This window comes from Acomys russatus, chromosome 32, assembly GCF_903995435.1.
Source record: "Acomys russatus chromosome 32, mAcoRus1.1, whole genome shotgun sequence".
In the NCBI taxonomy this organism is placed as follows: domain Eukaryota; kingdom Metazoa; phylum Chordata; class Mammalia; order Rodentia; family Muridae; genus Acomys; species Acomys russatus.
In genome coordinates this window covers 17,412,140-17,425,339 of record NC_067168.1, presented here as the reverse complement: position 1 = coordinate 17,425,339, position 13,200 = coordinate 17,412,140, and the positions used below count along the sequence as shown (strand labels likewise).

The 13,200-nt window shown below is 51.6% G+C and overlaps 1 protein-coding gene across 2 annotated transcripts in view; it reads right to left on the bottom strand.

Moving 5' to 3' along the window:
- The window catches only part of Rasgrf1 (Ras protein specific guanine nucleotide releasing factor 1), a 106,477-nt gene that overhangs the window by 48,226 nt on the left and 45,051 nt on the right, over positions 1-13,200 (bottom strand). For both annotated transcript variants that reach the window (XM_051140231.1, XM_051140232.1), the window contains exons 6-10: positions 10,260-10,339; positions 7,941-8,134; positions 7,357-7,466; positions 3,805-3,923; positions 1,855-2,015 (exon numbers count right to left, since the gene is read on the bottom strand). In XM_051140231.1, the coding sequence (XP_050996188.1) occupies positions 1,855-2,015; positions 3,805-3,923; positions 7,357-7,466; positions 7,941-8,134; positions 10,260-10,339 (664 nt within the window). The remainder of the gene's footprint in view (positions 1-1,854; positions 2,016-3,804; positions 3,924-7,356; positions 7,467-7,940; positions 8,135-10,259; positions 10,340-13,200) is intronic.

Genomic DNA, 13,200 nt, shown 5'->3' with positions numbered 1-13,200 from the left:
CATTATGTAGATAAGGAAACTGAGCCTTAGTGAGGTAACATGGCATGTCTGAGGTCCATACGGTGCACAGCAGTGCCAGAATTTGGTCACACCCTGGTCATGTGTTCGTTATTTGCAACATTTTCTTTAAAAACATATTTAAATTTTAATGCGTGTGTAAGCGCGTGTGTATGCATGTGTGCGTGTGCTTGGGTATGTGTTTGTACATGTGTGACATGTGCGCAGGCGTCCACAGAGGCCAGAGGAGGACATCAGATCCTTTGGAGCTGGAGTTACAGGTGGCAGCGAGCCACCTGACGTGAGTGCTGAGAACCAAATCTGAGTTGTCTGGACAAGCAGCACGTGCTCTTCACTGCTGAGCCACCACCGCCCCCCCCCCCACCGCCCGCCTCCGCCACCCCCCGACCAGGAAGCTGCTTTCGTGTCTCTGGTGCAACCTGCCTGTGCTTGCCCCACCGCTGAAGGACAGGAGACGTGACCCTCCCGGCCTGGACAGGCACATCTGGAGTAGAACTTGGACCTAACGGTGAGCGAAAGCCTCCCTCGACACTGTTTGGTTGGAACTCGAGTGTTTAATATTTGTAAATTAATTTCTCCGTGTGCAGCCAACCAGCTAATGTGTTGACATGTTAACATAAGCAGGGTATTCCCTGAAGCCAGCGCTTGATCTAACAGCTCAGCGGGAGGCTGCAGACCAGGCATCCAGGTCCCTGAAGGATGGTTTCGCTGATGGCCTCACTTAATTAAGGACGCCTTCTGGCCTTTCCAGGCTGCCGCAATGTTCACATTGGAAATCCCATCTGCTTCCACGGGATGGACTTAGTGTGGGGAGAGATGGCAGCACAGAGAGACAAGAGCTCGTAATCACCACGGCAAATTCATAGGCACTGTCAGCTCTTTGCCAGCTACCTCAAGCAATGTTTCAGTGGGGGCTGTTACCTTTGTTTGACCAATGAAATGTATACAAGGCAAGGACATGTCTACGGTCACATGGGTGACAGAGTTGGGACCAGCTGGGATTCAGAGCAATGAGGCCGGCAATGAGTTGTGTTGGGGAGCAGTAGTTTTGGTTTGAGCCCCAGGCTTTACAGCAGAGCTGAATTTGAGCAGGTCTTGAAGGACATGCTCAAAGGGCCTTGCTTGCTTGTCTTGCTCCAAGGAATGCTTAAAGGGTCTGCTGAAGAAAAGGTAAGGCTGTGCAGTTGAGTACCCACCAAGAGCAATGGTCCTGGGGTCTAGATGCCTTTTTCTTTTTGCCTATTGGGATGATGCAGGCCACTGAGCTAGTGCTACAAGAAGGAAGACCTGGTGACAACAGTTTAGCAGCCTCCCAGGGTCACCTGGCCTGAGGAAGGCTTCCTGTGATAGAGTGAGCGAGTGTCTGGGAAGTTCAAGAGGGTTTTGTCTGACAATTTTTGCCTGGAGATAACAGAGAAAGATGCTATGTGTTGCTCTAATCCTTGCCTGGAGGGGACCTTCCACTCTCCCTAACACCTCTAGCCATAGCGCGCGCGCGCGCACACACACACACACACACACACACACACACACACACTTGCATAATCACAAGGTTGGTTAAAACTCCTGAGCAGCTGTGGGGATCTCTGGGGCCTGACATCACCTTCCCAGTTCCCATGATTCCTCAGGGGAAAACATCAGGGACTGCTCTGCTCAATCCCACCCTCAGCTTAACCAAGGTGTGTATATGCGTGTATAGGCATGCGCTCACACACTCACAAACTCCCGGCAAAGTGCTTCAGCACCTTACTGTAGCTTCGGCCTCCAGCCTGGAAGTAAAGGAGGAGTCTGCGGGCCTGAGCCCCAGGCCCTGTGGCTCCTCTCACATGGCCTTACCTTCGTCAGGTGCAGTTTCCCTCCGGAGCCTCTGGTGCAGATGATGAGGTGTTTGGAGAACAGGAAGCATTGCCTCTCACCCTCTTTCTTAAGGGACAGAGATCCCAGGCGCCCCCTGGTGATCTTGCCCTTTTCTGACATGGGCACCTGGATGAGGGAACCTGTTGGAGCAGGAAGTGGTGGTGAGGAGGCTCTGAGCCTTGCCTCGGATGACACCAACGACGCTACCCTCTGGCCCAGCCTTGGAGACTGAGGTGCATCCCACAAGTGGTCGTGGAACAAGGTAGTCCAAATCCCCAGCTCACTCCTTCTAGCCCAGCCTCAGGCCCAGGTGATGGGGATGACAAGAGCTCTGTACAGAGCCTCGCAACTTCCCAGCCAAGGACCAGGGGCGTGGCAAGCAAAGGGGCCCTGAAAGAAATGGAGAGCTTCACTGAGGGTTGGAAACGAAGCTGAAGAAATAGGGAGCTGGAGGCGGGTTCTGGTGTATCTGCATGATATATATCTCACAGCTGTGGCCACAGCAGGCATCACCAATTAATCTCGGCACTTAGCTGCAGAGCCCAGACTGAGCATGTGATCCCCAGCGTAATACAGTCGAAAGCCATTGCTGGGTAGAGTAGGTGGCTGCCTCTGAGCTGGCTGTCCCACTCAGCACAAGTGTTACAGGCTCCTTCCCCATTGCCCTCACTGTCGGTAGGGATCTGACACCCAGGGCTCCTCAGCATGCTTTTGCACTGGGCTCGCCTTCCAGCTCCTCTCCTCTCCATCATCATCTCTCTCTCCCCCATAGTAAATGCCACTCTAGATTACACTGTCTAGCCTCTCTGGGGGATGCCCGCTCCCCTGACTCCCTTGCCCTTCTCCATAGCTGCTGTGTCCGGCATGTCCATCTGTGATATGTCTTCTTCTGCAGGGTGGGGCTGGCTCTGTCCTCTGGGGACCTGGCGCGCACAGGGCAAGGGTCAGGATTGGCTGTGTGGCTGAAAAGTGGGAAGGGCTGGGAGGGGCTCCAGTGCCTTTTCTGGGTGATGGGGCAGCTCTCTGGTCTGGGGAGGGGAGAATTTCTACTCCAAGAGGGGCTTCTTTCTAGGGTATTCTTCAGAGAGGCAGAAAGAGGATTCACGGGAATGCTTCTGTCGCGGAACATGCCTTGTGCAACTCAGGGAGACACAGGGACAGAGAGTTGCCTCTGGGCATCATGTGTCACAGGTGGGCCCCAGGAAGGCACTTGGGGGCCACAGCCAGGCACCATCCATGGAACATAATGGCTATTGGATCCTCCCTGGAGGCCAGATTCTGATGTACAGATTGGTGTAAGCCTCTCACCAGAGCTATTTACTAGAGAACTCTGAAGCTGGGGAGAGGGGATGCCGGAGGAATATTTGGGGGGGCATAGATCCATGTGGGACACACAAGCAAGTGCTAAGTTTCCCATAGAACATGGCAGCTGCACCAGGGGACCTTCAAATGCATCACAGCTTTGATGTCTCTGAGGTACCAGGAGCTCAGCAGGACCATGCCATCCAGACCCCTTCTCAAGACACTCGTTCTCAGGAGCCAGAGGTGAGAAGAGTCACTTCAGGAAGAACCATCGAACATGGGCACCCTCCCATTACCTCCAGCAAACACCTGTTATTCCCAGGGCCACTTGCTATCTGTCTTCATCTTGTCTCCATGTTTCTCCACCTAAGGACACAGGTCAGAGCTTACAACAACACCCCCCCCCCCCGCGGCTAACATGGGACTCATATTTGGCACGAGGAAAACTGAAAACTAAGAGCATCTGCACGTGCGTGTCTAGGTTCTGCTTCCGAGAAGAGCTTTTGTAGCCCCAGCAGTACAGAACATTCCATAGTGACAGTTGCAGGCCAGTCCACGGGTGATGTCCCCCGAGTGCCACCCTGCTCTCGGGGAGCCCTCAGTAGGGTGCAGAGCAGCTTGCCCTACCTTGTCTCACGAAGGTCTGGCTAGTGTCAAGGAGGATCTCACAGCCCTCAGTGATCATGCGCTCAATGGCCAGGTTTTTCCGGATGTTCTCCGTCTCACTGACTTCATCATGCATGATCCTGGGGAGACAGGAAGTAAGAGACAGGCTGTCCCACTCTCAGGGAGGGCAATGCCGGCTCTCTGAGCAAACGTAAGAAGAGAAGTTTGGACGTGAGGCCCATAGTTAAGAAGGGGAGGGGGATGTGTATCTACTGAGTGCCAGTTGTATGATGGAGACTGCCTAGGCTCTACCTGGTTTAGTCCCCTGGCAGCCCAACTCACTAGGTGCTTGTTTTAGAAAAACTGAAATGGAAATTGGCAGCTTGGCAGCAGGCAGGTCATAGTTCAGTGTTGAACATTGTAGGATAGATAGCAACTCCAGCTCAGGAGAGACAAGTGAGCCCAGGATACCCTTGTTTGTTACTACACACTGTTCTCAGCTCCAAGAAAAGTTCATTACCCGTTTTCCTTTCCCTCAGGCTGTCCTTTCCTTCTTATTGGGAATTGAACTCTAGTCAAGTGCTCTACGTCTCAGATCTTTATCCAATATCTTTACATGTCTATGCTTTTATTTATATTTATTTATTTATTTATTTTTGTTTTTTCGAGATAGTCTCTCTGTGTAGCCTTGGCTGTCCAGGACTTGCTTTGTAGACCAGGCTGGCCTCGAACTCACAGCGATCCACCTGACTCTGCCTCCCGAGTGTATGAATGTATGCTTTTAATATTGCTTGGGCTCTGGAATGGCCTGAGATTTGGGAGCACCTGCCAATTCTTTTGGCTCAGAGAAAGACCGGCCCTCTATCTGTCTTCTGGGAGGAAAAGAATCCTTGCAATTCCCATTCTCGCCAGGAGATGGCGCCATTTAACTATTTTGAAAAAAAAAAATAGCACGAGAAAAAGACGTTATTTGGCAATTTTGCCCTGGTGGGTTCCCAGGCTTCTTAGGAAAGCAAATGAATACGTTTGGGAGTAGGGAGTTCTAGAGAAATCCCTACGCACTTCAAGAAGAGAATATCTTATGTTTTTCTGATGATTTCTGGAGTCCTACACTCAATTTTACCAAGAGGGCTGGTGACCACATGTGGTTTAACTTCAGGAAGAGGTGCTTGGGTGGGCCATAAAATAAACAGACCATTGAAGGCCCATCCTGGGGATCCTCAGCTCCTATGTGGGCAAAACTGTGGAGGAGGTGGGGCTCCGCATTACAGTTTACTTTTTTTCTTTTTTTCTTTTTTTTCTGGTTAAGGACTCTCATTTTAGCATAAACTACACTGGCTCACTTCTCTAGAAGCCTCAACTTCCCCTTTTCCTTCTCAGAAAAATCTTTTCTTAGACACCCAGTTCCTGGAGATGGGGCCCTGTTTGAAAAGTGGCCGGTGGCAGAGAGAACGTTTCTTGTGGTGAGGGTGAAGTCTTGCTTGGGGAATGTTGGACTCTGAAAGGCATAGAGAGAGGTGACTCCACTGTGGCAGGCCAACTTGACAAGGCCAGCTGGAAGCTGGTCAGGACAAGGTCGGCTTCTGAGATTGGTGTTGGGGACCCATGTGCACACGTAGTGAGCTCTTCGAGGGCCCTGGGGGCCCTGGAAGTGATGGTCTGTGTTATCAGTGGTGTTACAGTGGTTGAGGATAAAATGGACAAAGCAAATGCCTGGTCCTTAGAGAAAGCGCAGCTGGAGATGCTGGAGGAAACAGCGAGGGTCAGCATTGGAGAAGGAGATGTGGTTCCTAGGCTAGCCTGGGCAGCGCTTGGCTCTCTGATAGTTTTGTCTTGCCCGGACACTTTCTCAGCACAATATGGAGTGAGGATGAGAGGACACTCCAAGGCGCCATTAGGGCTGGGCCAGGTGAAGATGCAGGTGTTGGGTGCAAGGAAAGAAGGAGTAGGTTGTGTATCTAAGTCTTAGGTCTCTCAGGCCACCTGTGTGCCATTGGCTCCAGGGCATGCGTCCCTCAGTAATGAGGAACCCCTGTGAGACACCCTAAGGCCTTTTCCCTGGGGAGGGAGGAGCTTGTATAGTTTGTTCCTGAACAAGATAGACAGAGGGTCCTTCATCCCTGCTGTTGGCTCTGTCCCTCTGCAGTCACACCTGATACCATGCTTACTCTGGTTCCCGTACAGCTCAGTAACTCATCTGGGTCTCAGAAGGATCAGGCTGGGCAGCTTGTCCCCTGCCTGTCTCCTGCTTGTCCCTGCCTGTTCCTCTGCCTAGCTTGGAGCTGATACCTGTCTCTTAGTTATCTTTTTCGGGCTTCCGGAAGCTAAGCCTCCCTGGTCCTCACTCCCATGTCTGACCGCAGGCCCATCCTCATGGTGTTACCTTTCACTCAGGCCTAGGCTCTGGTGTCTTCCTGTTTGAAGTCACTCCTGTGGCAGTCTCATAGCACTGTGGTTGTTGCTGAACTGATGATGGCTCTCAATTCCAGACCCTAGAACCCTCCTTTCCGGTCTCCTCCACTTAGGTGTCTAGAGGCATCTTGTCTGGAATCCCCGGCCTCTTCTCCTTCTCCCACCCAGTCCATCCGGCAATCCTCACTAGATCTGCCTCTGAGCTCCATTCCCAATCTAGAGCACTTCCCACCGCTGCCCAGCACCTTGGTACAGTGTGACAGGGCTCCCTGTCCTGCATCCTGCTTCTGCTCCCAGAGAGAGGAAGGCCCTCTCTGGACTGTAGGACAGAGAGAGGGCCAGGCCAGTGATTCTGGCCCAGAGGACCAGAGTGTCTGTAATGGCCACAGCTGTCACTCTCTGCTGTTGAAGGGAACCTCAGCTGGTTGCCCAGGACACTCATCCGTGGGGGGCTCTTATTACTACAATTTTTTTCTTATTTTTTGAGATAAGGCCTCATATATTCCAGGGTAAACTCCTGATCCCCTTGTTTCTATTTCATAAGTGCTGGGGTTAATAGGTACCTGGTTTCATGTAGTACTGGACACTGATTGCAAAGCTTCATGCATGCTGGGCAAGCACTCTATCAAATAAGCTATGTTCCCACCTTGTTTTGTTTAACACACACACACACACACACACACACACACACACACACACACACATACACACACACACACACACAGACACACATATTCTCTCCTCTCTCCTTCTCCACCTCACCCCGCAACAGTCTTATGTAGCTTAGGTTGGCTTCCAACTCGCATGTAGTAAGTAGAGGCTGGCTTAGAACTTTTGACCTTCCTGCCTCCCCCTAGGTTTCTACACCTGGCTCACTACAGGGTCTGACAATTTGACACTGAAAAAGAGGGGGAAACAGGTGTTGAAAGTTACTGGAGGTTCCCTCTCCTGGGTGATGGGTCCACTTGAATGCCAGGATTCTGCAGGCTCCATCTATGCCAGGGACAGCACCCAGCCTGTGCGGCTTCACCTAGGCCTGTGTGCAAGCTGCACAGTTTAGTCGGGGAGGGACCCAGCTTTGAAACGAGGTGGGCTACGATTTTTCTGAGGAGATTCTCAGCCCTTCCCTGCCCACCCTCTGCTCCGTGGCCAGGCACTCACCTGGACAGTTCCTCTAGTTTGGATTTGGCATAGTCCAGGCTGTTGCGTTCCACATGCTCATGAGGTGTGTGGGCCAGCAGCTCATGGAGTGTCAGGATGTACCTGGGGATCTGTGAGTGGCAGGGGACATGGAGGGACAGAGCCAGAGAGATGAGGGATGGGTGGAAAGACAGAAAGGCACAGAGAGCCAGGGGTGGGGTGGGGAGGGGGGAGGGACAGTGACAGCAGACAAGAGATGCAGGGCAATGAGGAAAAGGGACAGAAGGCAAGATGGAGAGGCAAGAATGGTTCTTTGAACTCAGCAGGCTGAGGAAGAAAGCAGGCTGCATTTCTGATCTGCCTGGAGAGCCAGGACAATGGAGATCCCCGCCCCCTCCCTCCCCCTCATGTGACTGCCTCCAGAACCGGCCCCTCACCTTCCCCATTGCTGGACAAGTGCGTGGGTGCTCAGCTTGCTCTCCACCTGCCAGGGTTGTTGAGGACTGTGTCCTGCCAGCTGTGCCCTCAGTGCTCTCTGCCCCCCCCCCCCCCCCCCGCCCGCCGGCCCCGCCTCAGCCTGCTCCCTTGAAGATCACGGCAGCCACCTGGAACATTGGGTAGGTGAGGAAGGTCTCCAGTGTGCGCTCCTCGCAATCTGGCTTGGCTTCGTACTGCTTGAGAAGCTTGTCAAAGTCCCGGTTCTGCTTGCAGTGAGCTAGGATCTGGAGGCTGTACTGATGGTTGCGGACGAACTCCTGGTAGATGTTGAGCATGGGCAGCAGGATGTCGAACAGGTCGGCTGCAGGGCAGGTGGGGTCAGCGGACCAGAGGGACCCTGGGGCTAGATGTCCCTAGGCCTTTGGCCCATCGGCCCCACCCAGAGAGGCTGTGTGCCAGGTTCAAATCCCAATTCCAGAGAGAACCTGTCTTCGTGGTTATCGTGATAGATACCAGCCTTATCCAGAGGTGGGGGTCAGGAGGTGTGGGCTGACGGACTGACTGGAGAGGCTGGGAGAGATGGAGCAGAGTCCCTTGGAGGCTTGATGCCTGTGGCTCCCAGGGGTCCTGCCCTGGGAACCATCTCCAGAAAGCAGCTTTGGTGTAGGTCATAGCTTATCTCATGATCAATCCATGTGGAGTGTGGCCAGCCCCTGCCTCCACCCAAAGTGTCTTTGTAAGAGGCAGGATGTGTGTGTGTGTGTGTGTGTGTGTGTGTGTGTGTGTGTGTGTTCATGTGTATGGGGATGTGTGTGGGCATATGTGGTGCACCTCTGCGTGTTTGTATGTGGAAGCCAGAGTTCAGCCTCTGGTGTCCTTCCTCAGGAGCCATCGGCCTTGCTTTCTGAGATATGGCCTCTTACTGGTACCTGGGGCTTGCTGATTAGGCTAGAGTGGCCAGAAAGCCCCAGGGATACACGTGTTTCTGCCTCCGCACCACTGACTGGGAATATAGTGCATGCCATTGAGTCCATTTTTTAAAAGTTTGTTTATTTTTAGTTCATGTGGTGTTTTTTGTTGTTGTTGTTTTTTTTGTTGTTGTTTTTGTTTTGTTAAGTCTCACATGAGCCCAGAACAGAGGGCTAACTGAGGCACCTATTAACATATCATTAACATATCATATCAAAGCCCTCTGCAAGAGCAGTAAGCATGATCCCATGAGGCCCTGAGCTTAGCTTTCTCTGTGGCTTGGCGGGGGAGGGTGTGGGGCGGGGGACGGTTATTCCCAGGGCATCATTCCTCTGAGGCAAGCACTTTACTGACTAAGCTCTCTCTCTCTAGCCCCATAAAGCAGGGTCTTTGACAAGAGAAACATCCAAAGAGTGGACGGGCCTTGGCGAGCTACCTCTGGCCCAGCTCTTTGACTCCGCAGCCTCAGCGGGCCCTTCCCCTCGGCAGTGAAGGGAACACTGGTGTCCACCTTACCTACCAAAGTGAGGACGTGAGAAAGCAATAACTACAGCAAAGGCTCAGGCCCGGCACAGGTGTGGTGCAGGGGAAGGGTACAGCTGTGCCTTGTTCCTGGGACCCTACAGCACAGGCCTCTCGGCAGCGGAGACGAACCCAGAGCCTTTCGTTTCTCGTAATTCTTTCAACATCTGGAAACCTATCCCATGGAAATGATCTCTAAAGATTTGCCAACAGCTTGGAACCAATAAGAAGAGCGAGCTGGCAGCTTAGGTCATGGTATGTATAGGTAGGGACACTGGTGCATCATAGGTCATCAGAAATCCTCAGTATGGGAAAACTGGTCATGAGAAAAAGCTCCATTTACAGGGCCAAGCTAAATTGTGACACAGGTGTGGTGGTGCCCACCTATAATCACAGCACTTGGGAGGCCGAAGCAGGCAGATCACTACCAGTTCAAGGCCAGTCTGGTCTATAAAGCAAGCTGTAGAACAGCTAGGGCTACAATAGAGACCCTGTCTCAAAATAATAATAATAATAATAATAATAATAATAATAATAATAATAATAATAATAATAACAACAACAACAACAACAACAACAAGCAGCATAATTAATCATCTTATATAAGCAAATGCATGAAATGTCTATTAAAAACAAGCTTCAGACTCTTTTCTTTTTTTTTTTTGAGACAGGGTTTTTCTGTGTAGCCTTGGCTGTCCTAGACTCGCTTTGTAGACCAGACTGGCCTCGAACTCACAGTGATCCGCCTCGCCTCTGCCTCCCAAGTGCTGGGATTAAAGGTGTGCGCCACCACGCCCGGCCCAAGCTTCACTATGTTTTCAGTCATGTGAAATGGGAAAAGAAAAGTCTTAGACTCTCAGGGCTTCCGCGTAGGGAAATGTGGAAGGGGGCACACAACAGTGACTGAGGTGGCTGTCTTTCTCCTCTCAGGGACAGAGGTGTCTCCTGCCCGGGAAAAGGACTATGTGGGGGGCGCCATGGGGCTGGCTACTTACCCAGCACCAGGGTGGGCCAGCTGGAGATGCGGGCCTTCAAGCCTTGGTAGAAGATCTGATGCAGGAACATAATGGTCTCACTGAAAGAAAAAAAAAAAAAAGCAAAAGCACTGGTGAGCTCCAGCCTTGGGCTTCCTACCTCCCTGGGGAGGACCCTGCTGAACACATCAGTGCCGTCCCAAATGCGGGGCCCTCACTGGATACTCTGATCACCTCCTCAGGATTAAGTGATAGGACCTCCACACAAGACCCTTTGTGCTGGAGGTGGGGGGTGGGGGTGGGGACAAGGATGCCAGCTCACAAAGATGGCAGGGAAGAACGGCCACTGCTCACGAGAAGCCTTCCTCACTGTCTCCCCTTCCTTCCCCTGCCTTAAGGTATTGAGACGATCTGGAGAATACAGAACTCCGGCCACTGTGGGTGGGAAGAGATGAGGCTTGGAGCCGCACAGAGCGAAGCTCTTATCTGACTTAGGCGCTTGCCTAAGCTGTGTGTCCTCCGTTAAGACGCCTAACGTCTCTAAAGCTCAAATCCTTCTATGTGAAATAAGCTGGAATGAAGAATCTCCTGCGATGGTGGGGCGGCTTGGGTGCCTCGTATGCAGTAGGTGCCTAGCAGAGACTACATCCCCACTGTCCTTTTAATGCCTAGTTCGTTCTCTTTCTCTCATGCCTTGCCCTGCCTCTCTTTCTCCTTCTTCCTTCTCACCCTCCCTCCTCTGCCCTGCACAGGACATTTCAGACCTTCTCAGGCCTTTTGTCCATGGACCCTACACTACTTTCTTTGCTATTCACTGCTCCCTCTCCACTTCCCCCTGCTCAGGGAGTGCTGATATAGCAAGAACCCCCCCACCCCCCCCCCCCCCCCCCGCCTCCCCAGATGACAAGTTGCTGGGAGGGAGAACATCCGAGCAGAGAGCAGAGTCTAGTCACAGGAAGCCGGTCCAGGCAGCCAGAAGGTATGCAACAGACACTGGGCCATGCACCAGCCAGGAAAGGTAGCTCTTTAGATCCCAACACTGCACAGGCCAGTGTAGCGACACACCAGGAACATCTGCTTGAAGGCATTGCAAGAGGTGGCTCCAGACCAAACAGAAAGCGAACAAGCTGGTTAATGGAGTCACAAGATTCCACCCCCCACCCCCACCCAGTGTTTGTTAAAGGTTATATTTTCACTAGTTTTATTTGTTTGTTTTTGAAACAGAGTTTCTCTGTGTAGCCTTGGCTGTCCTGGACTTGCTTTGTAGACCAAGCTGGCCTTGAACTCCTAGAAATCCACTTGCCTCTGCCTCCCTGAGTGCTGGGATTACAGATGTGTGCCACCATGCTCATCTTCCACTGTACTTTAGTCTACATATACAGTAATGCGCTCTCTTTCCCTCTCCCTCCCTCTCTCTCTCTGGTATATATTTGGTATATACACACCTGTGTGTGTCAGAGCAAGAGCCTGCTGCATGAGTGTGGAGGCCAGAGGAGAGCGTCAAGTGTCCTGCTCTATCTTTTGAGGCAAGGTCCCTCACTGAACCTGGAGCTGGGCTGGCAGCCAGCAAGCCCCAGCTATCCTTATGACTCTGCACCCCACAGCATCGGGTTTAAAGGCTTATGCAGCCATGTCAGTTTTTTTTACATGGGTTCTGGGGATTTGAACTCAGGTCCTCATGCTTATGTAGCAAGTTGCTCTTGCCCACTTAATCCACCTCCCCAGCCCGAGCCTGGTGCCTTAAAAATCCACATAGCCTAACCCAGAGACATTTCCTTGCTGAAAGATGCTAATGGCTGCCTGAGCCCTTAGCAAGTCTCATCTTCGGATTCTGCTTCTGATTCTGTTCCCACCACACCTGAGATGACCCCCTCTCTGTGGAAGTCTTGGATGCCTGCATGTCACTTGTGAGACTCATAATCATCTTCTTCCAAACTCCTGTTAATGTTAGTATCTTGTCCTTTTCCGTGAGCCACGGATCCTCTTTCTGGCATTTACAGTGGTGAGTGTTTTCCAGAAACTCTTGACTTAACTTGGACTGAATCCTTCAGAAGAATCCCTAATTACAAAAATATGATACTTATATAATCAGACGGCAGCACCAGCTGCAGGGCAGATGTCATGTTAGCAGGTATGAAATAAACATTTGCTTTGTACGTCTCCATCATAGCTCTGGGGTGGCCAGGTGCATTGTCAATCACTGGTACTGTTTTGGAAGGGACCTTTGTTTTTCCTTAGTATTAGGTCTCAACAGTCCATGTATTTATAGCTATGCCTGGTCCCTCTAGACAGAGCACAGGTGAGGGAGATTCAGGATCTTGCTCATTCAGAATTTTAAATGACCACTGGCTTCAACTCTACTTCTAGGTCCTTAACAAGACAGTCGCTTCTTTGAAGCTCTGAAGCCAGAGACCGATGTCTCTGTAGCTGTGACAGTCTTCCACAGGAGGCTCTCTGGTCCACATGGAAAATCGGGTGTGGAGTGCAGCCGCCTTTGTGAGTTTCTCTAATGCATCTTCTGGATAACTTACTCCACTTTCCCCACCAGCGCGTGATGCGTCACCTTGCACTGCACATTGGAGGAATGGCTTCTCTCTATGAATGTCTGCCAGCTTCTAGGCTTCCTCACCTCAAGAGAGTTAGCGAATCACTATGGATTATGTCCCTCCCTCAGGCAATGCCACTGTTTATTTAAGCTTCTTCGTGGATCATTGAGAACGTCTCTCTCCTTAGCATTGGTATGTTTCCTGGACCAGCACCTTCTTTTCTTTCTTCTTCTTTTTTTTTTTTTTTTTCGAGACAGGGTTTCTCTGTGTAGCCTTGGCCATCCTGTACTCACTTTGTAGACCAGGCTGGCCTCGAACTCACATCAATCCGCCTGCCTCTGCCTCCCGAGTGCTGGGATTAAAGGCGTGCGCCATCACGCCCGGTGCACCTTCTTTTCTTAATATAAAGAGTTATA